The sequence below is a fragment of the Ctenopharyngodon idella genome, chromosome 18 (genome assembly GCF_019924925.1).
Source record: "Ctenopharyngodon idella isolate HZGC_01 chromosome 18, HZGC01, whole genome shotgun sequence".
Classification (NCBI taxonomy): domain Eukaryota; kingdom Metazoa; phylum Chordata; class Actinopteri; order Cypriniformes; family Xenocyprididae; genus Ctenopharyngodon; species Ctenopharyngodon idella.
In genome coordinates, this window is record NC_067237.1 from 15,106,423 (window position 1) to 15,133,532 (window position 27,110).

Here is a 27,110-nt window from a genome sequence, read left to right on the forward strand (position 1 = left end):
AAAATAACCACAGTTCTTGGAGAATAATCAGAATAACAAAAATTGCATTTAAACTGGAATGAAGAGGTTTGCTTGTGTCATGTAAACATCGTACTGCGATTAACGTTCTTTATTCTGATTATTGGAAATAATCACATTATTGTTGCACATGCAAATGTAGTCAATCTTGACTTACTTCTTTAGTTGAAGTCCCAAACTGAATCCTTCTTTATTAGATGGCTGAAACACCTCCACCGATGGTTCTGTGGGATTAAATAAAATGAAAATTAAACGTAATGCAAGTACAGTCTCAAACACACACATGCACAGAAGTCACGCATGTACGTTTCTTACCTGGTCCATCCAGGTACTGTGAAAGAGAGAAACGAAGGCGTAAGACAATGGGCTCCGTACGGATCACCTTCCACGCGGTCGCCACCTCCTCCTACAAACACGCAAATCATTTTATTCCCATTTCAAGATCTGTTTATAAAGTTGAGTAGGTTGTGTAGGAAGTGTGTTTTCTCACATCCAAGAAGCTGATGTTGATTTGCAGGTCGATGTCCACATCATCGATCGTGCCATACTCTCTGTAGGAAGAGCAACACACTCAGAATGAATGTGAATCAGATGTGAATGCACACATGTGAATCAGATGTGGAGTGAGGGTTCATCTTACCTGACGGACACAGCGCTGTCCGTGTAGATGTCTTTTACAGCCTCGATATCCGCGTCCAGCTGCGGGTGACGGTACAGGTCAGCTGCACAGCTCCCCTACAGGTGGACAGTGATATTACACATTAAAATGCTTGTTTACTTCACTTTCATTACTAGGGGTGCACATATTTGCTCATTTATTTGAGATACTCATTAAAATGTATTTTCACCTAGTGCCACATGAAGATTAAGCCAATAAAGACTAGACTTTTCCTGCTTTATTATAAAGGTAACTTTACTTACATTTGATTTGTACGTCTTAAGGCAGATCAAATTTGTCATAAATCATTAAGACAGAAACAGAATGTGACGTTTAAGGAAGTCACTGGGAAATTTGTTGATGAATGAAGTGTTTCACCTGAATACCGTACAGGAACTGCTCCGATTCATTCTCTCCATCCGATTCTTCATCCGTCCAGCACTGGCCTTTAATATCCTGAATGAAGCACAAACACACACACTAATTTTAGCATTATTTATATACTATTATAGTATTTATTAATATTTTGAATTAATAAATATTTTTTAAGTTTTCTGCTTAATTTTAGTTACATTTTTAGTCATTTTGATATTTGATTTTGTCATTTTTTATTAGTTTTTGTTTTTATATTTCTACTTAGCTTTAATTTATTTTTATTTCAGTTTATTTATTTTTTTTCATTTAGTAATCTTAGTACTTCAACTTATTCACAAGCTCTTTAAAAGTATAATTTCTTTAATAATAATATTAATAATCATAATGCATTTTATCCATAAAGTGCCTTTCTCACACTCAAAGCGCTACAATACAACATAAAACTAAACATCTCGAATAAAAATAAATAATAATAATAATAAAAGAGGTATTATTATTGTTATAATTAAATAGATAAAATAGAAAGAAACAATTATTCATCCAAAACAATACTCGGAAAGCTTACACTTTATTTTAAGGTGTCCTTTTTACAGTGTAATTATGCATTAAAATACTGATTAATAATAATTAACTGCATGTAGTTATTATAGAATTAGGAATAGGGTTTGGTTTAGGGCTAGTTGCATGTAATTATGCAAAAATTTACTGTTATTACTACAGTAAGTAGACATAACATATGTAACACTGTAAAATAAAGTGTTACCCATGAAAATAAAATTATTAAAATTGTGTATTAATAATTTCTTGCAACAAGTTTGGTATTTTTTAAAGAAAAACGGCTTTGCAATGTCACGATCCATTCCAGCTCATGAACATGATTTAGAATAACATCCAATCAATTTTTCCCAATTTATGAGCACATTTTACTGCAAATCAAATTGCAAATTTCAATCGACTCTTATGTGATGTTTTGTTTGCTTGTCTGAGGGGGCGGAGCTTAGCGAAAGGTCAAATCAACAGTGTACACTCTAAAAAATGCTGGGTTAAAAACAACCCAAGTTGGGTTAAATATGGACATTTTTTGTTTAAAAATTACTATATGGCTGTCTTAAAATGAACCCAAAATAGGATAGAAATTAAAAATCAGACAATTGCCTCTAGGAATTATGTCTGATTTTTAATTTCCAACCTATTTTGGGTTCATTTTAAGCCAGCCATATAGTAAGCTGCAGGCGTCTCAGAGGAAACACAGGCCGTGTCTGATGTGTGATGAAGCGCGAACACTCACCATTGGCTCCGGTGTTCACAGACGTGTTTCCGACAGGACGAAGCTTTTCTGATCCATTTCAGCAAAACAACAGGCACTCTGGGACGACGGGAGACAGAAAGATGAGCTGTTCGCTTTCTGCATGGGGGAAAAAAAACAGAACACATTTTACATCAAAACCACAGAGAAATCTCAATTTAATCACAGCCACCAGTTACAGCAGAATCAGAAGAGACAATACAAGAAATCACTGCAACAGCAATGCTAAACATTACATGAGAAATATCTGTAATAATGGAAGAAAAGCTGCTGTTTGCGGAGTCACTACTGGACGATAATAAAACAGCTGAAAAAAACCCACAGACAGACAATAAAGGTGAAACCTGAGCCACACTGAAAAGGATTCAGTCTTTCACTCAGAAAATCATTTTACTACAGTGCATATCTACATACGAGACAACAATAAACATCGAAGAAATCACCCTAGCAACCACATAACAATGTAAACAACACCACTACTCATAATTATATCGCAATCACTCAGCAACACCCCGGCAACCAGTCAAAACGCCCCGCATCCTGACCCTTTATACAGTCGAACATCACTGACATTTTCCTCAAATGAAAAAATCCAGTCGTCCACTCCTGTAGACGATAAAGAAACCGAGCTGAGCTGGTTTTACCTCGGCGCAGCCGTTTAAAAAAATGCTCTGTTCTTTCTCCTCTCCTCCATCTCGCCACTGTGTATCCTAGCAACAACCCGTTCTGTCCGTGTCACTGATTCGTGCGTGTGTGTGTGTGTGTGTGTGTGTGGGCACAAATTTCCCAACTAGTCCTCTGCATAAGTCATATCTGATAAATGCTGACAAAAACACCAAATATTCCTCCCCAAATTCAAAAGATCAATATAAAAACAACACCAGTCAATTGAGATCGTTTGCATTGTGACAAAGACACTGTATTACAGTAATGAAAATCTAATGCGAATCACCATTAATGAAACCACGTAAAACATCTGGATGGATTATGGTGATGATTTCATCATTTTTGGAAGGAAAATCTCATTAAAAAAGCAAAAAATCTTAATGTGCATGTTTTCATGACGTACATCCACATATTCCTGTTTCTTCCTGAACAATAACTAACATACGTGTGTTTATTTAAAAAGAAGAAATATAAGAGTGCAGCTTCGATGAAAACTACAAGATGAAACGTGTTTCAGAAGCACATTTGGACATAAAAACACACGTCAAATACAGTCTCATTTTCGTCTAAGTTTTAATAATTTTTAATATTTGTCATTTTTATTAGTTTTTTTTTTTAAATATATTTTTATTTAGCTTTAATTTAGTTTTATTTCAGTTTATTTTTCAGGTTTTTTTTTTTTTTTCATTTATTTTTTTTTAGTAATTTTAGTACTTCACTGAATCACAGTCTCTTTAAAAGTATAATTTCTTTATTAATATTAATTATAATAATACATTTTATCCTTAAAGCACCTTTCTCACACTCAAAGTGCTACAATACAACATAAAACTAAACATCTCGAATAAAAATAAATAATAATAAAAGAGATATAATAGATAAAATAGATACAACAATACACTGAAAGCATTACAATAGGTCTAAAAGGTCTGTGAAATTTATTCTTTTCTTCGAAAAACAGCCATTTTGTTTATATGAGAGTCACAGTTTCTCTCTCCGCCACCATCTATGTGAACATAATCACTCAACTTTCATGTACTTTACATCAAACCTGCATAAAAATATTGTCATTAATGTTTATTGGCTGATGCAAATACTAAAATACTGATATCTAGAGAGCAGTGTGGCCAATTGAATGCTTTTAATGACAACAAATAAGATGCACAGACACAAATACCTGGATTTAAAGTATTTACATAATATTTTTATCAATAATTACCAAAAAATGTGTCTGTCAGTGGATTTTAGGACTGTAGTTCGATAGATAGTTCGATAGTCTAATTTGCTCGAATAATTTCACAGACACCATCCATCTGCACAAAATCCCCCATGTATCCTTAAACAGCCCCCCTCCACACCCATAATGCCCTGCTGGGGTCGAACACATACCGATGCAGCTCACAGACGGTCCGGTCAGCATCCACAACACCCCCTCCCCCACATCCATCCATCCATCCACCCCTACATCTCACCTTCAGAGGATGGAGCGAGCGCCACCAGCCCGACGGCTCCTTCTCCTCCAACACGACACCACCGTGATGCAGATGAATAAATAAAGACAGCGCGCACAAACCATCTGATATGACAGCGTCACTGTGCGCTAGCAGCAATCCTCCATTTTAATGCTCCATCTCTTGCTCCGCCGTGTGTTTATCTATTGCAGATCTGCTTCTAGTGCTCTCTTATTTTTGCCTGACAACACAGTGAACTGAGCATGCTCAGTGAGAGCCAGCAGAGGGAGTCATGTGACCTACAGCTGACGAGAGAGAGAGAGAGAGAGAGAGAAACATAATCCACATTTCCCTAGATTGTCAGAAAAAGATCAAACCCTCCATATTCAAGAACGACCTGTACAATAGAGCAGTTCTTAATGTCTTTTAAATCTTGTAATAGTTATTTTTATTACATTCCTGGCACCATTTTCTTTACATTACTGTTTTTGTGTTGATGCTTTGCCAGTATTGTGAGTAAATTACTCCTAATGAAGTACTTTGGAATAAGAAAAAGAGACAGAAAGAGAGTAAAGCAGCAGCTGCTGCATCGTGATGGTGCATTAGCCAATGGCAGTGTTCTATTTTTATCAGCTGACTCTGTGTTTTTTATGATTGTGTACTGAAGGAACGTGAGCAAAGATCATTGCATATATATTCATGTCATTGTGGTCTTTACATTAGCTCTACACTGCTGTGCGACGGACTCCACCGTTCCCATCCTAATCAGAGTTTACCCTGCTTACCTCATTAAGAGCCTCGCTTTACACAATGACCTCCAGAGAGAGAGAGAGAGAGAGATAAGCCATTATCCAACATGTCCTCGACTGCATGACTCACGTCTCTAATGGAGACACGGTGCTGTCTCATATCCTGCCATCCTGTAAAAAAGACACTTGCATTAATTATTCATAAACACTTAATATAGCAAATGCCTCTTTTAGAACCAACCAGCTGCTCTAAAATTAATGCTCGTTTAGTGGAAGACATCTTCAGCATCATGATTTAAACATAAGTCAGTATGACGATTCACTTTTGCGCATCTGGTGACTAGTCATTTTTTGTAATTGAAATGAAGCTGAAATAAAATATAAATGTTAGATGAAAAGATTAAAAAAAAAACCTAAATGAAAATTAGAAATGCTGCTTTTGCAACAAACTGAAATAGTTGGAAGTACTAAAATTAAGAAAACTAAAACTGAAATAAGCTATATAGAAATATTTATTACTAAAATTAAAATTAAAAATGAAAATTTTCGCAACTAATGCCAAATTTGAAGTATTAAACTTACTACAATTAAAAGCAGAATTTATATAATATATATATATATATATATATATATATATATATATATATATATATATATACACACTAAAATTAAACTGAAAATAATACAATATACTAAACTTAGTAAAACTAAAACCAAAATAAGCTATATAGAAATATTTATTAATAAATTATAAATATATATATATATATATATATATGTAGAAATATATATATATATATATATATATATGTGTGTGTAGAAAAAAAAATATATAAATGAATAAAAATTACAAAAGCACAAAACAAAATTATTAAAACAAACTAAATTAAAATTAAACTGAAAATATAAAAATAATACTATATACTAAAGTTAATAAAACTAAAACCAAAATAAGCTATATAGAAATATTTATTACTAAAATTAAAATAAAAATAATTAAAAAAAAGGCTTATTAAAAATATTTGCTTTAGCAACTAATGCCAAATTTGAAGTATTAAACTTACTAAAATTAAAAGCAGAATTATATATATATATATATATATATATATATAAATGAATAAAAATTACAAAAGCACACAACAAAATGATTAAAAATTAAACAAAAATTTAAATTAAACTGAAAATATAAAAATAATACTATATACTAAACTTAATAAAACTAAAATCAAATAAGCTATATGGAAATATTAAATGGATAATAATAATAAAATTGTAAGGTAACACTTTATTTTAGTGTCCTTGTTACACGTTACATGTAGTTATGTAAGTAATAACTATAAATTATGCATAATTACATGCAACTAACCCTAAACATATAGCAAGTATATGAAGTTAATAATTATGACTCAGTATTTAAATGTTTAAATACACTTTAACATACACCTTAAAATAAAGTGCAACCAAATGACATAAAATTACTAAAATGAAAACTAAAAATATAACTATAAAATATAATAAATAATAATAAAATAACACTGCCGGTGACAAAATACAGTGAATTAACAAAAAACATCAAGAAATCATATAATGTACACCATTTTAGACATTCACTTGTTGTAGAATATATGTATATTGTGTTTAATTATTTAATGTGTGGTGCTTTTGATGTATATTGTTTATGTTACTCCCTTTCGGGGACAAATAAAGTGTTTGAAATTGAAATAAACATTCAGAACATTGTGTTTGTGCTCCTTTGTTTCTCAGGAGACATAAAGGAGACAACTTTATATTGCTCTAAAATTCCCTTGAAAAATAAAAACAGGCCCAAATGAGTCAATAGTTGCCATACAGTAAGAGCAAAGAGAGTTCATGTGGATCATATTTAGATATCTGAGTCTTGGCACACTTTGAGACATCGTACATTGTTGCAACTCACAGCCAATCCAGAGTGCATCAATGGGATTTACGATGGGATTTGACAACTGATGCAGACAGCAGTGGCGGCTTACAGGTCGGGGGTTTGCCCGGATTGGCCGACGGGTTTGTCTCTCACCTCTGGAGGTGGGCGAGGAGCACAAGGACACGCAGCAGGTGAGCTGAGAGCGGTCAGTGAGTGAGCGGCCGTCAGGTGAGCAGCGGACAGCATGGGCAGCGGGAGCAGCAGCAGCGGCGGGGTCGTCGTGGAGAGCAGGTGAGTCTGACACCTTCACCTGGACACATGCAGACGGTCAATGCAGTATGAGCACTGGTCTCAAAACACTCATCTTCAAACAATAATATATTATAATGATGAATCCTGGTCTCATTTAACACTGTCAGGGCCCATGAGGTTCAATCCACATCAGACTAGAATCAACTATCCTCAAATACGGCCAAAGCTTCCTTTTATTATGGAGGTTAAAGTACAGTTATATGGTTATTTTCACAAGTGGTGCATTTTATCTGCAAAGACCTGAAAATCACACACAAATAAAGTCGTACTTCAGATGAAACACCTCCGTCTGTGACCAGCAGGTGGAGGAGTACTGACAGAGCACCAGTGCTGCACTATTTGTTTAAAGGATTAGTTCACTTCAGAATGAAAATTTCCTGATAATTTACTCACCCCCATGTCATCCAAGATGTTCATGTCTTTCTTTCTTCAGTTGAAAAGAAATTAAGGAAAACATTCCAGGATTTTTCTCCATATAGTGGACTTCACTGGGGTTCAACGGGTTGAAGGTCCAAATGTCAGTTTCAGTGCAGCTTCAAAGAGCTCTACACGATCCCAGACGAGGAATAAGAGTCTTATCTAGAGAAACCATCGGCCATTTTCTAAAAAAATTAAAATTATATACTTTTTAACCACAAATGCTCGTCTGTGATGCACCACGCTTGACGTAATCATGTTGGAAAGGTCACGTGTGACGTAGGTGGAAGTACCGATTTAGTGTTTACAAAGCAAACGTGCAAAGACTAAGTCAAACGGCCTTTACAAAAAATAAATAAATAAAACAACGATATCAGAAGATTTTGAAGTTGGAGGAGAAAATGAGATGGAGTTCTTCACCCTACGTCACGCGTGACCTTTCCAACGTGATTACGTAATGCGTGGAGCATCACAGAGCAGTGCAAGACGAGCATTTGTGGTTAAAAAGTATATTTTTTTAGAAAATGGCCGATGGTTTCTCTAGATAAGACTCTTATTCCTCGTCTGGGATCGTGTAGAGCTCTTTGAAGCTGCACTGAAACTGACATTTGGACCTTCAACCCGTTGAACCCCAGTGAAGTCCACTATATGGAGAAAAATCCTGGAATATTTTCCTCAAAAACCATAATTTCTTTTCAACTGAAGAAAGAAAGACATGAACATCTTGGATGACATGGAGGTGAGGAAATTATCAGGACATTTTAATTCTGAAGGGAACTAATCCTTCATAGCATGTGGAAGAGTGCATGAAACAGCAAAGCTGTAGTATTCTGCGCTGTTGTTATTTTGCATTTTCAATACTTACTTTACAATTTACCACAAAAATAATTTTGAGTTCAGTGTAAATGTGTTAAATGCACCTACAATGCCAGTCAAGCATACAGCAGATGCACATTAAACATCCACTGCAAGTGATAAATCAGATATTTGTAAGTTTGTTCACTCGTCGCATCCCATCTCATTTCAGGTTAACGCTCAGAATTAAATAGTGCAGATCTGAAAATACAGATGCAGTCTTTCAGATTTATCATTTTACTTCTGACAGGTAGCTGTCAAGCAATGACAGTAGTTTGCATCAGTGAGACATACAGTATATGTGTATAATAATACATACATGTATTTACTGTTCAAACCTGTGCTCTAAGGGTGCATTTGAATTGTCTTTATACTCACCTTGATGCTGATTTTTCACATGACTGGAATGAATGCTGCTATTATCTTGCCTTCACCTGACCAGACTCTGTGGATAATATCTGAGCTAAAACAGAGAGGAGACAGATGTTCTCATTGACATTGGTGATAGGATATGCACACTAGAGGGCGCTGTTAATTAATGCACGACCAGAGGCACACCTCTGCAACAACCTCTTTATCAATGACACAAATTACCTATTATTTATATGAAAAACATTGTGCTACCATGGTACAAGTACAAAATGCATGGTATTATTACCATGGTGCATGTTCAAAAAACATGCAATTACCGTGGTGCATGCCCTACAACATATTACCACCATGGAATATGCCCAAACAACAAGGTTTTATCATGGTAAATGTCTAAAAAGCAGGGAACTACCATGGTACTTGCATTTATAATATAAACATGTTCATTTCGTGATGACAGTTTGTTTAGTGTTCTGTGCTCACTAATGTGATCTACATACGTGCCATATAACTGTAAAATTTCCTCAGTGTTTGCTTATTAAAGAGTTAACAGATGAACGTACGTGCGGCTGCGCGAGTCTCAACCATTAAGATGGATTAATGCGGAAGTGCATTAGTGTAGCTCTGTGTACACTATATTTGAACAACCGAATAGATTTATATGGACAATACATCCACTGTATTACTCAAACACGTTTTTAATAGCACGTTGCCATTGATTTGTAGTTTAACATCGCAGCATCCTCGTGTCACGTGATCTCCTCGTGCTCCTGCACCGTGCCGTGTCTCCGCTCTGATTGGAGCGTTCCACTTCCCTCATTTCGCGTTTCATAATCCCCCATCAGGAAGTGCGGGTTTGTTTACAAAGATTTAAGAGTTATGTGGACTCGTTGTTTCATTGATGAAACTCCAACAAACGTTTATACAGCGTTCTCGAGAATGTTATGCTCAGATATCGCCGAAAAAATAGTTAAAGCGAGATTTTTATAGTTTGACGTCATAAGTATCCCTCCGCGCACGCAGGCTCGCGTGCCTTTGGCGGAAGTAGTCCCGGTAGGCTTGGCGTATCACCTTGAGCTCGCGATCAGGAGCGCATCAGTCACGGCAGACGATCAGCAAACGCAGGTGAGTTTCTTCACAGCTGCACCAACAAAAATCTACATCATAATATATTTATTTAGTAATATCCATCATTAGCTACGGTTTTAAGTAAGGTTTTCCGTCTGCTAGAGAAGCTGCAGTGATAAAATAGCGCAGCTTCTTGTTTTCAGTCAGTGCGTACCTACCTTTGTAAAGATTTTTAAATCGTTTTTGTGCTGTTGTTTTTTGTAATTCATCCGGTAAAAGTTCGTTTATTCCCCTTTTTCCACAATTAACCGTGTTTACACGTATATTTCACTGCGTTTTCCGCTGACTAGCCATCTTTAAGCATTCATCGTCGTCTATATTTTCAATTTTGACAGTTGATCAGTAACCGTCATTCATTTTGAATTCATTCAAATTGGAATGTTACGTGCGCGCACCTCGTGCGGGAGTCTCTGCTGGCGGGGAATGTGACGCAGAGGCGGGACGTGACCCAAAGCGCATCCGCCACTCCATGACTAGACCACAGCCACTTGTGTGAGCACTGATGATGATTATATTTGATCTTCAGAGAGCCGCTGAACGCTCACGCAGTTTGTTTCCTGTGGACAGAAGCCATATTTTCATTATCAAGGCGTGCACTGCATTCATTAAGGTATTAATGTTTATTCTGAGCAGTGAATGAATGACACTGGCTCAGAATCGCGCCCCTGCGGGCATCTCAATCGCAGTCTCCGGCTCTCCTCGCGTAGGCGCGAGCTGCATTGATAGCTTCTAATTATGATGTTGCATCATGTTTATGCGAGGGAGAAAATAGGCGTTTTTGTGTTTGTCTTACAATCACATACCTTGACTCTACATTTGAAGATTTTACGTCTGTGGAGTCTGATTCTATTTGTTCTGGGTGGATTTATATTTCAGCTGGCATGCACCCAAGCTTGTGCGTCATACATTTCCGAATCAAGTTTATACAAGTTAAAGTTGTTCTGTGCATGCTCAAAATTATAATGCTGCATAAAGACTCAATTATGTCTGTTCTGACCAACCTCAGCTGCTAATATCAAAGCATACAGTCAAAATAATACCTGTGCCACCTTTGCAGTGTAAAATTGGCACAGTTAAGTTCCTGGATTTCATTTGAGCTAGTAAGCTGAATTGCAATTTGAGTGTGAATTTAATAAGAATTATGAATGACAGTTTACCAATCCAACATAATAATGAATGTAGTTTTATCCATAAATGATATCATAAAACATATGGGCTCTTCCCTGAAATGATGATCATGTTTGAAATGCCACCTACAGAATATTTCATTATATTTTCTGCATGAATAAGGTTTTTAAAAGTGTAAAAAAAAATAAATAAATAAATAAAGATATAATTAATTTTGAAGTTTTATAAAGTGTGAACAATGAGATTATGTGGTTTTTATAATCAATTAACACTGCTTTTGTTTTTACAAGATTTGCCACCAAAAAAGTCATTCGGTTTAAACAAAATAAGTTTATAAAATATCCGAAAGATGATATCTTCAAACAATGCTAACAGGCTGATATCTAGCTAGCTAACAAAGGACAATCAAACATTTTATATTTAATACAAGTTTTTAAAATATTACAACATTTTCCATGTTTTATAGCGGTTGTACCGAATGACCTGATGTTTCGGGACATGCGTATGAGCAAGAGAAAACATGAATTTTTCAAATAGTTAAAAGAGAGTTTGTTACTTTGCTTCATGACCATGTGGTCCTTTGCAGGTGTCTAAATGATGTCACATCTTGTCACATGATACTGACCGCATGACTTGATCTAAAATGTTCCCTTTATATTGGTTACTCTGAATACATGAATGAAATTAATTTTCCAGACCTTCTCATAACAAAGCAACGACTTCTACACAATTTAATACCGTTTTGCACTATGTTGCATTATAACATCATGGCAGAATAAAAAATATATACATTTTAAGATATTTTAATCACAAATGAAATGGCTGTATTGGCCTTTGGACGGTTAAACCGAATGACCTTTTGACACTTCAAAAATGCCTTTTATATGTAGCAAAATAAAATTAAAACCTTTTGGATTCAATAAAAGAAATCTAGATGTATTACCTTACATACTTTGGATGTCATATCTTTGTTTTTTAATTTATTATTATTATTATGGGCCTTTGACCCGTCACATCATTGACCCAATTAATTTCATTTTATGAACCAGGTTGGAAGAGTACTTCATTACCTGTGTAGAATTTCTTTGAAATGTGGTTCAGTAAATTCCTGTCATTCCAGTCAAATTGAAATGGAGCACATACATGAAATACTTGAAATAATGTATGCATTACCACAGCAAATTAGGTTTATTATAAACCCCGCAGCTGGTTCAACATCTACTTAATCAAACCGTCGCACCATTTCAGGGAAGCTGTTTTCAGTTCTGCAGTGAGTGTGTGTCGACGCAATATGGGAATTATTTCTGTAACATCCTGTTTAGTTATGTTAGGATTTCAAAAGCTTCCACTAAATGAGCAGAAGGGACTGAGAATACTAGTAAATCAGACACCTACAGCTCTGCAGTGACACAAACCAGCCTTTCACAGACCTCACCAGGGACGTCCCAGTGCACACTTATTAGTCATCGTTCTGAATCATCGAATAAAGAGAACAGACTCACCTCAGTCTCGCTTTTGCTGCAGTAAAACACCCTTTCGGCTTCATGCAGGTGTCGATGTGACTTCCACACCACTGCAAGCCTGTTGCGTTTCATAGTGATACAATCCCAGCTAGTCCTTATAGTATCCCTGTGTTCCTATTATAGCCCAGTGTTGTAATGTGATCTACAGCAACTGAGGTGGGCTTGACTGCCTGTAATGGCTGGTCCACATGTAAACCAGTGACTCATGTGGGCCTGGAGTCTTAGCAGAGGCCTGCTCGCGCAGGACAGTAAGTGTGCATGTGGATTGCGTGTTTTATCCTCTCTTAAGGGAAGAGGATTTAGTGATCAAACTCCTCAGCAGCGCGATACATGCTGCTTCATTCTGGCCAGCGTCCCTATCTGCAGTTCTGTGATTGGGGAAAGAAGGTCACGCACACTGGGGCTCCTCTGGAGAGCTCTGACAGACACACGGTGCCTTATTTCCCAGAGCCGAAGGGCCTACAGGTGGGTTTAGGGCTGCTGTTTCTGATAGGCATAGAGGACACTTATAGTTAAGATCAGTGTGACTGTGTTTGTTTGGATGCAGATTAATACATGCTTTAAAGGGGTGGTTGATTATGATTTCACTTTTTTTAGCTCTACTTAGTGTGTAATGTTGCTGTTTGTGCATAAACAGAGAGAGAGAGAAGAGGAAGAGTTGTTGTAGTAGAGTGTTGTTGACATGCCCTCATTTTACACCGGGCTGCTTCACAAACGAACACAAAAGATTAACATGACGGCACATGCTAGTGGATGAGTTGAATCAACTCCACAGCAACTACATAAATTTATCCACTAACCATTCAGAAATGTCTAAAAGTTGTAACTTCTTCCTGAGTCTCTCCATCAGTGTCGACTCCGGTTTGAACAATGTAAGGCTGAACACCGTCGTCATTTTGGCTGCGTGAGATTCTCCAGCTTTGTTGTTGTTAAGCAACCGAAGCGCAAGCTGTTAAAGCTCCGCCCTCTTCTGGAAAGGGGGCCGGGAGCAGCAGCTCATTTGCATTTAAAGGGACACACACAAAAACGGTGTGTTTTTTTTGCTCACACCCAAATAGGGGCAAATTTGACAAGCTATAATAAATGATCTGTGGGGTATTTTGAGCTGAAACTTTACAGACACATTCTGGGGACACCAGAGACTTATATTACATTATAGGTCCCCTTTAAAGTTAGGCGGAATCAGTGCTGTGACGGATGTTGTTGTCATGGTGATGACACAGAGGTCAAAGGAACACTAGACACGGATATGACCCGATGCAGCTGTGGAGGTCTAGATTTAGGACTTTACTGGGAAAATGTAATGAATGTTGTGGTTAAACTCCTATATACAATACACTAATGTAAAGCAATACATACTCTATACAGCTAGTCTTAGCTGTGTGTAATTCTGTTTATATTGTACAGTTTGTTCAGAACTCTAAAATTCATTGAAGGTGAAATTCTTCCTGTTCATTGGGCTCTGAGACTGGCTGTGTTTTCATAGCTGGGATTTTTGGAGATAAAGCAGGGAATGTGGTTATAAAACACGCTTATAATAACTCCTCGACTAACACTGACCTTCAGTGTCCTGGTTAGCATCAGATGCTAAAGCTCTTGTCTGATGAGCTAGCATGAAAGCAATCAATACCATGGCAGCAGATGTATTTGCCATTCTGTATGTGTGTACCCTAAGTAGCATTACCATCTCAGATTCACAAACCACATTTGCATAATTTCCTGTAGAATCAGGAAGTGGATTAGCCTCCCCTTCACTCTGAGGGTGTGTGTGGTGCGCTGCATGAGGACCTGGATTTTCCACCCTGCCTGTCTTAGTCATCACATGACTACGTGATGAAGAGTGGGTGAGTGTTTGCCGAGATGTGAGTCTCCTCACGTACGACAGCCCACCCTGACATCATCAGAGTGGAATGCGGTGTGGTTTTCTTTGGTTAACAAGCACAGCGAGTCCTCGCCATCCTGGTGCCATGCCTTGGTCACAATGTGACTTTAAACCAAGATCCCTTCAGACTTTTTAATGCATAATTTGTGCAAACAGTGAGCTGTCTGCATTATTAAACACATCTCATTTGATTTAGAAACCATAATTCTCAATTCAGTCCAGCAGATTTTGATTTGTGTGTGCCAACAGGGTTGTAATTGGCTGGATGTCACAGGTGCGATTGACTTTTGTTGCACTTCAGAATGTGCGAGGTGGATTAACTTGCGAGGTTTTAAATTAAGCTTTAGTAACGTCCGCATTAAGATACAGAAACCAGGTCAGCTCAAGCACACAAAGACCAGCTCATTGGGGTTGTGTGGGTGGGTGGGTTTTAAAATTAAAATGCTAAACCACTACATAAAAACACGTCAGTGTATGGTGACAATCTTAGGATGTGCTGCATTGCATCTGCTGTGAATCTTCTGTAGGTTCAAAATGAGCATCTTAGGTTGTTTTCACACTGAGTTTGATTGCCTCGATTTCACCCCAGGTTTCTTGTCTCTTCCCATTGTATTATTTGCAAATACCACCATGAGTATTAGCAGTAGCTGTTAACCACTGAACCATTGAGTCTGCATGGAATATAACCTGTTTTCAAACGGACTCTAATGCAATTTGCTGGTGTACATGTGATTTTTTAGAAAACAAACCTGAAACCCTCTAGTAACCAGCCATAAAAACCAAAGCCTAAACCACTTAAATTGTGAATGTGAAGGTCATGCTCTACACTTCCTTTCTGCTTTGATCATGAGATTTGGGTGATATTGAGAAAGACCTAAAGGAAGGTATTCTATTAACTTGTTAATATGTTCATACAGTTTTTTTTTTTTTTTTTTTTTTTTGTGCTAGTGGTAGAGTCTGTTGCATAACATGGAAAGGAAACATTCCTTTTCACCACACCCCTATACTCTGTACACACACACAGAGAGAATGGTGCAGAACTGACATGTTCTGTGTTACAGAGGTAGCTATTAAGCTGACTTTATGTGACTCTAAATTCTCAGCAAAATGCCTTTGACTTTTATGGCTTCAGTTCCTGTCACTGTTTATGCTGTTGAGTTTAAATCATGGTTAATCACTACAGTCTGCTGTTTATCTTAAAGATGCACTCTGGTTTTCAATCACTTGTTGTCTCTACTCTAGCAGTTCAGTCCATCATAAGAATGAGACTCTGAGTCTTAAACACAGACACACCAGACGTCTGATTAGTCAATTGATCATGTGGATGTCATTCTCTCTCTCTCTCTGTCTCTCTGTCTCTCTCTGTCTCTGTCTCTGTAGGATATTACCCGGCTCTTCCACAATGCCCCACACTAAAGTTCAAGATATGGGATCTGCCTTCATCCAGACGCAGCAGCTCAACGCTGCCATGGCCGACACCTTCCTGGAGCACATGTGTCTGCTGGACATCGACTCTGAGCCCACCATCGCCCGCAACACTGGGATCATCTGCACCATCGGTCAGTGGATGCTCGGACACACACACACACACAGCAGATTAAACTCAGATTTCCTTCCTTTGTAATACAGCAAAAATTAAGGTAGTTGCACAAGGCTTCTGTCATCACAGTTCAGCAAATGCTCTGGTGGATTATATGTCAATTAAGTGTTTAATTAATCCTGGCCTGTCTGATGAGCGCTGTTGTTTCATTTGAGACTTTACCTCATGTCATTGTTCTGATTTGGATTGTTTTCATATAATGATACAGACATGGGATGTACAATTTTTTTTTTTTTAAATAGTCTTAGTCCAAAGTAAGCAGGAAATGATTGTGCATTGTGTGTCATGTGACCACAGGACCGGCTTCTCGCTCTGTGGACATGCTGAAGGAGATGATCAAGTCTGGCATGAACGTTGCTCGCATGAACTTCTCTCACGGCTCACACGAGGTACATACTTAATTATTTACACTCTCTTGTTCTTGTCTTTTTCCTTTCTCTCACTCTCTATCTCTCTCTAATCCTATTCATATCTGTCCAGCATTAGTTATGCAGTCAATGGATGCAAGTTATTCTCTTCCAGAAATGATGCTAAAACATCTATGTAGTTCACAGCTTAAAACAAATGTGCAAGGTCAAAGGCCAGAGAGAGAGAGAGAGTGTGTGTAACTTAATCTACAGTGAGCCTATTATAAATAGTTTATCTGTTCCTCCTTCCCAGCAGAGAGCTTATCATGTCTCAACAGCATAAAGGGTTGAGTTTTTCTTTCACACGAATAGTTCATGCAGAAGCCGCTGGCTATGAGGAAAGCTTTGCAATTATAGTGAACGTCTTTTGCAGTTCTGCTAGTTCATGACAATCAGCTGCATTTTGAATTGCAAGTAAAATTCAGCTCAGATTTCTGAATAATAGTCAGACGTGTGTCATGAATTTAATTAATTCTTAAAATTTTCTCAAGCAGTCCGATCCTGTTCTGGCCTGTTTGGAGCCGGACCTTTCCAGAAAGGTTAATTCAGGCTAATATCAGCCAGTGAGCCAGTCATCATTCCAAAAACTAAAGGTTAAACGAAAAACATAGACATTTTCCCGCTCATATATTCCTTTGTGGCTCCTCTAAAGGAGGGCTTTGGGTTAAACAAATTCTGCCATATTATACAAACAGTTCACACTCTTAAACAAACAGCTTGTGTGTCCACACCAGAGGCCTATTGGTAGCCTGTTTGCCCAACAGAATGACCTTGAGTGTGTGTGTGTAGAGGTCGCGCTGTCAGTGTGCAGGAGCTACTGAAGTGAAAGTGATCAGTACTGCAGCTGTATGACACACTAATGTCACGGGTCAAAGGTGCTTGTCTAGCCTGGTTAATTAAGGCCGACTTTTACTGCATGATAAGTATATTAAACTCTAACAGATGAACTTTGTATCCTGTCGTATCACACATTGCATGCATGTAAGTGTCTGATCGTTTGTGCACGAGTATATGTGTAACCCACTTTTGCTCATCTAGACACACACCTTGAGCGTTGCTTAGTTGTGTGTGTGAGCGTGTTCAAACAGAAGATTAGAATGACGTAACCTGTGCTGCTCTGAGACATTCAAGTGCACTTGTTTAACATCAGCGTTTACACAAAGAACATCTCCATTAGAGACATTTCTGATGTGTTTTTTAGAGTGGTTTCTCAACTTCTCTAGGGCCCTATGATTTCTGCGATGACGGAATCCAGTCATAAAAACGGAATTTACTGTATAATGTGGAATATCACGGAATTTGTCAAATTTTTGATGAATACATAAAAAGTAGGTCAGTACACTTAAATCAGATCGTGATATAGACTAGTGTCTGTGAATATTAAACCGCAAAAAGACTTTTTATATATGAATCCTGCATGTTCTGTGTCTCTGTGAATGAATGGCGCAGAGGCGCAGTTTCATTTAACACACATACTGAAGCACATGTGACGCTCGCGGTGTTTTCAGCCTCTGCCGCCTCACTATACGAGGACATGAATGCATGAACTTCATCTCCAGAGTCTCTTCATCAGCATTTTACTGTTTCGTTTGAGGAAAAACTATCGTCATATCATAAACACACACAAACTCCAAAGTCTTCACTGCAACCCGTCAAAATAAAAGTTCAGTTTAACTTAAAGAAATTGACAGAAATATATTACTGTTGCACAGTAGAATTTAGCTACATCTCAAAGTAATAATAATACTAACACTATTATAATAATAATAATAATAATAAATTATTAAAACTTTATTTCTTAGGAATAATCACAATTTTTCTTCCATGTTTTAATTTTAACAGTAAAGCTCTGTTGTGCAACACTGTTTGACTAAAAAATGTCATGTCATTAAATATGATTAAAAAATAAATTAATGTTTTATGCCTTAATTTGATTGCCAGAAAAATTAAAATACACAACACAGAATTTCTGAAAAAACAAAATATTTCATTGAAATTATTTTTTTTTTAATTAATAAATTTGGTTGTTTTTATGAATTAAATTCATTAGACATGCTTGTTGATTATTAAAATTTAATTAAATCATTAAAATGGAATCCAGAAAACTTAAAACAAATAATAAAACAATAAAATTAAATTTGAGAAGAAAATTAAATGTATTTTTAATAGGGCCCTAAACTTTTAATAAATTGTATAAGTTTCATGATTTAAATTAATTAGACATGCTATTTGATTACAAAAATTAAATTTAACTATTAAAATATAGAAAATTAAATTTACTTTAAACGGATTTCATAGGGCTCTACTTTTTTGGAAATTTCAGCGTTTCTTTAATCAGTGTTGATTTCTTCTCTGTTTCAGTATCATGGAGAGACGATTAAAAATGTACGTGAAGCTTGTGCCAGCTTCCAGCCGGGCAGCATCCACTACAGGCCAGTGGGCATCGCCCTGGATACCAAGGGGCCAGAAATCCGAACCGGGCTCATTAAAGGGGTGAGTTTACTCATTTCAGTTCAACGCAAGGTGATACAAAGATGTCCCACTGTTACTGCTGCTGGTCGGGATCAGTGTACACTACTGAATTAGCTGTTATGTGTGCATAATAAGAGTGATGGTTGTACAACACCATGTAGTTCTACAGAAATTTAAAATCTACACCATTTGGTCTTTAAAACCACAAGAACGTTACCCTTGGCAATTTGTTTTAATACTGCAAATATGCATCTGTCTGCTCCAGAGTGGCACGGCTGAGGTCGAGCTGAAGAAGGGAAATAAGATCAAAGTGACCTTAGATGATTCTTTCATGGAGAGCTGTGATGAGGAAACCCTCTGGCTGGACTACAAGAACATCACCAAGGTGGTGGAAGTGGGCAGTAAAGTCTACATTGATGATGGACTCATTTCTCTCCAGGTCCGAGAGATCGGTGAGTTACGGATTTGCGGCTATTTTTCTTTGAGACGCAGTGATAAAATGATTTAATAAATCAGCGAGACACTTTTTTTTTTTTTTTTTTTTTTTTTTTCCCTATATATATATTTTTTTTCCCCCCCCACCCATTTTGGTGTTACTAAAGTTGAGTATTAAGTTTAACTCATTAGTCTGTGGTTTAGTGAACATTCTCAAGTAAATGTGACATAATGCTGGTTGAACTTTATGAATAATATCTCTCTCTCTCTCTCTCTCTCTCTGTCTCTCTCTGTCTCTGTCTCTCTCTGTCTCTCTCTGTCTCTCTCTGTCTCTCTGTCTGTGTGACAGGCTCTGACTATCTGGTGTGTGAAATTGAGAACGGAGGAACTCTGGGTAGCAAGAAGGGTGTCAATCTGCCAGGAGCCGCTGTTGACCTACCTGCCGTTTCGGAAAAAGACATTCAAGACCTGCAGTTTGGTGTAGAGATGGGAGTCGACATGGTCTTTGCCTCCTTTATTCGCAAGGCAGCTGATGTGCATGAAGTTAGAAAGGTGCTCGGAGAGAAGGGCAAGAACATCAAGATCATCAGCAAGCTGGAGAACCACGAGGGTGTGCGCAAGTGAGTGTCTTAAACCAGTTTGACCATCACACTCAATATGCAGTATTAGATGTTTTGTGTGATTGAAAATGAATTGGATTTGAATGTCTTCCCTTTATTCACCAGGTTTGATGAAATCATGGAGGCCAGTGACGGCATCATGGTTGCTCGTGGTGACCTGGGTATTGAAATCCCCACTGAGAAGGTGTTCCTGGCCCAGAAGATGATGATCGGTCGCTGCAACAAGGCAGGAAAGCCAATCATCTGTGCCACACAGGTCAGCTAAGCTACAACCTTGTATTTTTATACATGTATTTTCAAAAAAAATACATCTAAACTAGAAATATTGTATTCTCAAGCCCACTCACATCTCGTGCGTTTATAGATGCTGGAGAGCATGATCAAGAAGCCTCGTCCTACACGTGCCGAGGGCAGCGACGTGGCCAACGCCGTTCTGGATGGTGCTGACTGCATCATGTTGAGTGGAGAGACTGCAAAGGGAGACTATCCTCTGGAGGCCGTGCGCACCCAGCACATGGTGAGAGCGCCCCCTACTGACATTAACACTGTTAGACAGCTAAATGTTTTAGTACCCGACTCGTACATTTTTATTGCATAACTTTCTCATCTAAACAAATACTAATTAAAAGAAAAAGGCATTTTACGGGTTAAATACAACTTATTGATGGCAATAATCTTGTCTTGTCTCTTTAAAAACAAAGGGAATTGTGTGTACAGTAATACACGTACAGTGGAGGTCTGTGGGACATTTAAAAGCATAAATGTGACGCTTTTGTTGAAGCACTTATATGAATTATTCCATATGATATCATCAGCGTAACGCTGAGTGAACTGTCAAATTAATATGAATTTGAGCCGTTTGGTGTTTCACTCATTTAATTGCATTTAAATAAACACCTAAAAATAATGCAGAAATTATTTAATTTAACTGGAAAAGCAGGTTTTGAGACCTACATTTTCAGTGTACTCTGTCTTTTGGACCTCACTGTATGTTTTGTTTTTAACCCGTAATATTTCTTTAATGCCACAGCATCCTTCATTACTTTCCTTCTCATATGCATGTGTTTTGCCTTCACTAGCTAGTTTTGTTTTGTCTCAGTTGTGTCAGGGTCAGTTACAGACAACAGCCTTCTTAAGACACATTTTCTCTCTGCCAGTTCTTGATGAGCTTGTTAAACCTAATCATGTTCTGCATTGTGCTCGAGGTTTGCATGTCACGTTTGCCCAGACGTCACAGATGTGGCCATTAACTCCCGAAGTTGGAAATAATCACCAGCAGTTTAAATTCCTTGGCTTTAACAAACCCATAAACATACATTTTCTTGAAGCTGGTTTGTTCTTTGAGAACGAGTTCAAAGCTTTCTGCATGCTTGATGACTCACTTCCTGTCATGTGCTCAACTTTTCTTCTTCTTTTTGACTTGCATGTTGAAGTCATGTGATTTTCAACAGTTCTACTAACCACTTTTAACTTTCTTTTGCATGATTTCTTCAACCATGATATCACAAATCTGTCTCACACTTTACTGGACGTGGTTTTAATTAAGTCCATATTTCAAATAATATTCATGATTTAATGGTGGTGGTTTCACTGTAATTGATATTAATTTGCATTTAATAATTTACTGTGAGAGAGTGTGGATGTGTTCTAATATTCATTTTGTTTTTTTGTACTAACCTTTTCCTCTAAACTAACACCTGCACTAATTTCCTCCTTTTGTTTCCTCTTTCCTTGTTTTCTCTACTCTTTTCCTCACTTTGAATTTCTTGCTCCTCACCCCTGTTCTTCACCCCTTCCTGTCTCATTTGTTTTGCATCTCTTTCATACCTCTCTGTCTCTCTGCTGTTCTGCCTGTCGTATCTCGCGCGGGCTGCATCAGATCGCTCGCGAGGCAGAGGCAGCCATGTTCCATCGGCAGGTGTTTGAGGACCTGCGTCGCTGTTTGGGCCACTCCACCGACCCCGCCGAGGCCATCGCCATTGGCGCCGTGGAGGCCTCCTTTAAAATCCTGGCCTCTGCGTTTATAGTCCTCACTGGGTCTGGCAGGTAGGCGGGCGACATAGAAATGATGTGGAAAACCAGCTCGGCACAGTCAGGGAGTAGGAAGAGCAGGGACAGAAGAGGACTGGAAGAGAGAGAGAAATGAGAGAGACACATGGCACAGTCAGTGTTGATGTCCATCTGCAAGGAAATTAATTCATTTCAAAATCAAGAGGATAAAAGTTTTATTTAAATAACAAAATGACTGTTCGAGAGCTTTGGAAGAGTACAGGACTAGCATAAACATTCTTGCCCATGTGTCTCTCTCTGAATTTCTCTCTGTCTGAGTGGTTGACAGTATGATTGAGTATAACCCCTCCCTTCCCCCTCCCTCCACCGGGCGGTGCTGTCAGATTGCCCGTGAGGCAGAGGCAGCCATGTTCCACAGGCAGCTGTTTGAGGAGCTGAGGCGCTCCACCCTTCTGACACGTGATCCTTCAGATGCTGTAGCTGTTGGCGCTGTTGAGTCCTCCTTCAAATGCTGCGCCAGCGCCCTTATTGTGCTCACCAAGACTGGCAGGTAAGAGGGGAGGGGCCTGAGGTGAAAGTTCAGCATGGAACAGGTGAGACAAAAGGGCTGGAATATAATGCATGAGACCCCCCCCACCCCTCTCTATATATATATATATATATATATAATATAATAATAAAACATACATACACAGGGCCTAAAACTAACTTTTTGCCACACTTGCCGGTGACTTTAGAAAACTTACCGGCCAAAACTTAAGAGCGAATGCACACAGATCATGCATTTTCTTTCTCAAATGACGACATAACTATGTTTACTAATGGTGCGTTCACACCAGATGCGAATGAAGTGTTAAGCGCGAGTGATTTACATGTTAAGTCAATGCAAAGGCGCGAATAGACATCCTGCGGCATGATTCGCACGAATGAGGCGGCGCGAATTGAGCGTTTCGGGCGAATCACCCGAGTTGAAAAATCTGAACTTTGGCGAATATTCACGCCGTGTTAACCAATCAGGAGCTTGCTCTAGTAGTGATGTGATTACAATGTAGCGAGCGAAGGCAGAAATATATATATATATATATATTATTTTATATATTATATTATATTTATATATTGATTTATTCGCGCAAGTTGCGTCTGGTGTGAATGCCCCATAAGATGCTCGCCGAGATGGGTATTTTTTGACACAATTTTGTGTGAATTTGTCCGTTCAAGCACAGGAAGCCATGACAGAGAGCTCAACTTAGTATTTGAGCGCCGTCTTTGACGCTGCTTTCAGGGTGCGCGCTTCGGATGCTTTGGATATTGAACTTCCCACATAACGCTCCCTTTCACATGTTCTAGCACTTGAATATTTACATTGGAAAGGGTTACATTTTCGTGAAGATGCAGCACTGACCCGTCAAATATACAGAGCGTCATTTACTTTCATGTTCTCATAACATTGCATTGTTAAAATTCATAATTTTACTGGCCATCTGGCGACTGACAGTTTCATACTCGCCAACAACTATTTTTATTTAAGTTTGGTGCTTGGAGAGTGTTAATTTTAGGCCCTGTGTGTGTGTGTATATATATATATTTTGCACACATAGGCTCATTTTGCTGCTGATTTTACTAACATCATTCATTAGCTGTCCACCATTTTAGTGAAAAAGCATTTCTGTATATTTACTAAAAGCAGCATGGTGACGCAAAATAAATTGGGATTATAACTAAGAATATTGATTTAAATTATCTTCATTCCCTAATCTTTTTCTCCTGAATGGCTGTGAGTGAGACCGATTATGAGTGTGTGTGTGTAAGAGCAAAACAAACAGAACAGAATGAATTGGGGTATTAGCTTTAGCTTTCTGTCAGTAATTTGATTTAGTCACGTCTCTGGATCAGCTCTGTATGTGCTAGTATGAGTGAGTTTGCAGTGTAGGTGAGTCGCACATAATATCTATTCATAGCTGTCTTTGACTATCTTAGTGAGTGTCATGTCTGACAGGGTAAGAAGGGTCTCTTGGTACCCATTTTTCCATTCTGACTGTCATGAACACACTCCCTTCTGATTGTCCAGGTCTGCTCATCTGCTCTCCCGGTACCGCCCACGTGCCCCAATCATAGCCGTGACCCGTAACGAGCAGACGGCCCGACAGGCTCATCTGTACCGCGGCATCTTCCCCGTATTCTACAACAACCCCTCTAATGACGTCTGGGCCGAGGATGTGGACCTGCGTGTCAATTTTGCCATGGAAGTTGGTAAGACACAGAGAAGAAACAGATGTTACTAAAGACTGGAGTATACTACACTACTTTTAGAGTCTGAATGAGTTTTCAAACACTAGGCATCCAGCATTAAATCTTTGTTCATACTTGATACATTTCAGATTTGTTTTCAGATCTTAGTGTCTGGTTGCATAATCTGATGAAAAAGCCTGTTACATTTTTATATTACACTCTGAACTGTGACCTCAGTTGTTCATATCAAACCCTCTTGTCTCTCTCAGGTAAAGCTCGTGGATTCTTCAAGACCGGTGATGTCGTCATCGTCCTGACCGGCTGGCGCCCAGGTTCCGGTTACACCAACACCATGCGCGTCGTCCCGGTGCCATAAGCGCCACAGGACCGTAACGCACTCCTCTACTGTTCATACATCACTCCCCTCCCTCACTCCCGCCCCTCCCCGACTCAAACAGGCTTACCAGACTGGTGACCTGATGTCATCACAGAAGCCTGGCTCCTCCCACACAGGCCAGTGGACCATCATCACTTAGACGTTCTCACTTTTTTTTCATTTTCAGTCTCAATGGCACACTTGCCAACCATAATCTCTTTCATCCATGGTTGTTACTCATTAAAGCAGAGCTGTCTGTGCGCTTGTCTGTCTGCATGTCTGGCACAGAGACGGGTCGTGAACGTGACCATTGAACAAACAGCAGCTTACTGAAACTAACCTTCTCCTTTAACAGTTCCCGAGTGGCGAAGGGCTCACGCGTGACTCTAGTTTGTGTTGTTTTTATTTGTAGTGTGCGCTTTATTTGCACCGTGTCTGTGTTCACACTCCTTATGATGTTACATTCTGTGTTGCACTAGACCATGAGACCATTTTGTTTGGGATGAGGCAACCAATGTGCTACAGTAAATATATTTTTTTGAAATGTTGACGTTGGGATGTCCAGCTCATTTCATTTGTGTCTGAGTAGGAGAACGATGATGAGCGAGAGATGAATATTGATTGAGCAGCAATGGTCACATTCCCAGCCATCTCTCCTGTTCATTTCCTTTCTCTCTGCTGCTCGTGTGTGTGTTTGAGTGAGAGTGTGTGTGTTTAGATCTACCCGCTTTGTGTCGCTAGGGTGCAAGATGTACTTATAACTGTAAGAGAAAACTATAGTATCATCTGAAGTGTTGTATTATTCAAGACTGAATTAATAAAGGAGATGAGCATCTGTCCAGACTACCGTTTTATTATTACGTGTCATTGATATCTGGGGCCAGCTGCATAAACTCCTGCTATGTTAAAGGGGACACATCATGAAAATCTGACTTTTTCCTGGTGCATCTAACAACACAGAAAACATGAGAAAGGACAACCCAGTAACTTTGTTTTGGTAAGCCTTTTTCTGCAAGCACGTGAAAAAACGAGCTGCTCAGATTTCACTTCCCTAGTGATGTACTGTAGGAAGGGAATCTTGTAATATTACCGGCCCTTAATCTGCACGTTTCCACCCACGGCACCACCATTTTGTTTTTGCAAGCGACAACGGTGTACCAGTTCTAACACCATGGCAAAACACAACAAAGGGTTTGTAGAGTGTTATGTCATCATTTTACGCCGGACTGCTTCACAAACGAGGGTCAATTCAACACTGAATTTTTAACAAAAGATTGACATGATTAGTGGAAGAGTTGAATCAACTCCACAGCAACTACATAAATTTATCCACTAACCATTTAGAAACATCTAAAAGTTGTAACTTCTTCCTGAGTCTCTCCATCAGTGTCGACTCCGCTTTGAACAAAGTAAGGACGAACACCGTTACTGACAATCCTCATTTTGGCTGCATGAGATTCTCCAGCTTTGTTGTTGTTGAGCAACCGAAGCGCGAGCTGTTAAAGCTCCGCCCTCTTCTGGAAAGGGGGCCGGGAGCAGCAGCTCATTTGCATTTAAAGGGACACACACACAAAACGGCGTGTTTTTGCTCACACCCAAATAGTGACAAATTTGACAAGCTATAATAAATGATCTGTGGGGTACACCAGAGACTTACATTACATCTTGTGAAATGGGCATTATAGGTCCACTTTAAGACTGTTAAAGCTAGTTGGACCATTTCAATCTATCTTTTAAAGATCATTTTTTAGACCAGTGTACTTAATGTAACTGACATAAAAAAATAGGTGACTAACTTGTAAGACTAGTCTAAGCAGTTTATTCACCAGCCATATAAAGGTGGAAAAGTCCTCACTGACTTTTTGGTCCAATTTAAATTCAAAATCCACATTCATTTACTGTTTACAGTTTCTGGATTAAATAACAAGTGTTTATTACATTATCAGTGTAATACTATGCATGTTTCAATCACAGTTTTTTACAATCGCTAGGACACATTTCTCAATACTTAGGTCACTTTTTCAAAACTCTTCACACAGTTCTCCTAACCAACCTTCATCTTGGCACAGAGGTTAACTTCACATTCAAAATGCACCAAATCTACCAAAACACTTCATTCATGTCTCAAATCAACTCATTCTTCCAGAACACTAGCAAAGGTTTTCACTGAGCAAACACACTTTGTCACTCATAAAACATCGACCTAAAAACACTAACATCAGTT

At 38.4% G+C, this 27,110-nt stretch overlaps 2 protein-coding genes across 16 annotated transcripts in view; one reads left to right on the top strand and one right to left on the bottom strand.

The window, feature by feature from the left end:
- The window catches only part of LOC127499713 (protein mono-ADP-ribosyltransferase PARP6), a 35,256-nt gene extending 24,443 nt beyond the window's left edge, over positions 1-10,813 (bottom strand). For 10 of the 13 annotated variants that reach the window (XR_007926172.1, XR_007926173.1, XM_051870223.1 and 7 more), the window contains exons 1-11: positions 10,363-10,813; positions 9,086-9,170; positions 7,277-7,433; positions 5,260-5,394; positions 4,496-4,779; positions 2,340-2,456; positions 1,055-1,132; positions 659-753; positions 509-569; positions 334-424; positions 176-242 (exon numbers count right to left, since the gene is read on the bottom strand). Coding sequence is in view for 11 of the 13 variants with exons in the window: in XM_051870223.1 (XP_051726183.1) it covers positions 176-242; positions 334-424; positions 509-569; positions 659-753; positions 1,055-1,132; positions 2,340-2,342 (395 nt within the window). In the remaining 2 variants the exon portion in view is untranslated. Of the gene's footprint in view, positions 1-175; positions 243-333; positions 425-508; positions 570-658; positions 754-1,054; positions 1,133-2,339; positions 2,457-2,928; positions 3,085-4,412; positions 4,455-4,495; positions 4,780-5,259; positions 5,395-7,276; positions 7,434-9,085; positions 9,171-10,362 lie in introns of those variants that run through there. The other 3 variants (XM_051870214.1, XM_051870215.1, XM_051870216.1) reach the window with 3 other exon arrangements.
- On the top strand, positions 9,938-25,729 carry LOC127499716 (pyruvate kinase PKM). 3 transcript variants are annotated; one of them, XM_051870234.1, is made up of 11 exons: positions 9,938-10,201; positions 16,118-16,296; positions 16,635-16,726; positions 19,106-19,237; positions 19,482-19,668; positions 20,001-20,271; positions 20,377-20,527; positions 20,636-20,788; positions 22,151-22,317; positions 24,350-24,531; positions 24,780-25,729. In XM_051870234.1, exons 2-11 carry the CDS (start codon positions 16,140-16,142, stop codon positions 24,884-24,886), a joined length of 1,599 nt encoding a protein of 532 aa, XP_051726194.1. In that variant the 5' UTR covers positions 9,938-10,201; positions 16,118-16,139; the 3' UTR covers positions 24,887-25,729. The 3 variants fall into 3 exon arrangements, with proteins under 3 accessions (XP_051726194.1, XP_051726192.1, XP_051726193.1); XM_051870232.1 differs by lacking the exon at positions 9,938-10,201 and adding an exon at positions 14,674-14,699; XM_051870233.1 differs by lacking the exons at positions 9,938-10,201; positions 22,151-22,317 and adding exons at positions 14,674-14,699; positions 22,665-22,831.
- The last annotated feature ends 1,381 nt before the right edge of the window (positions 25,730-27,110 follow it).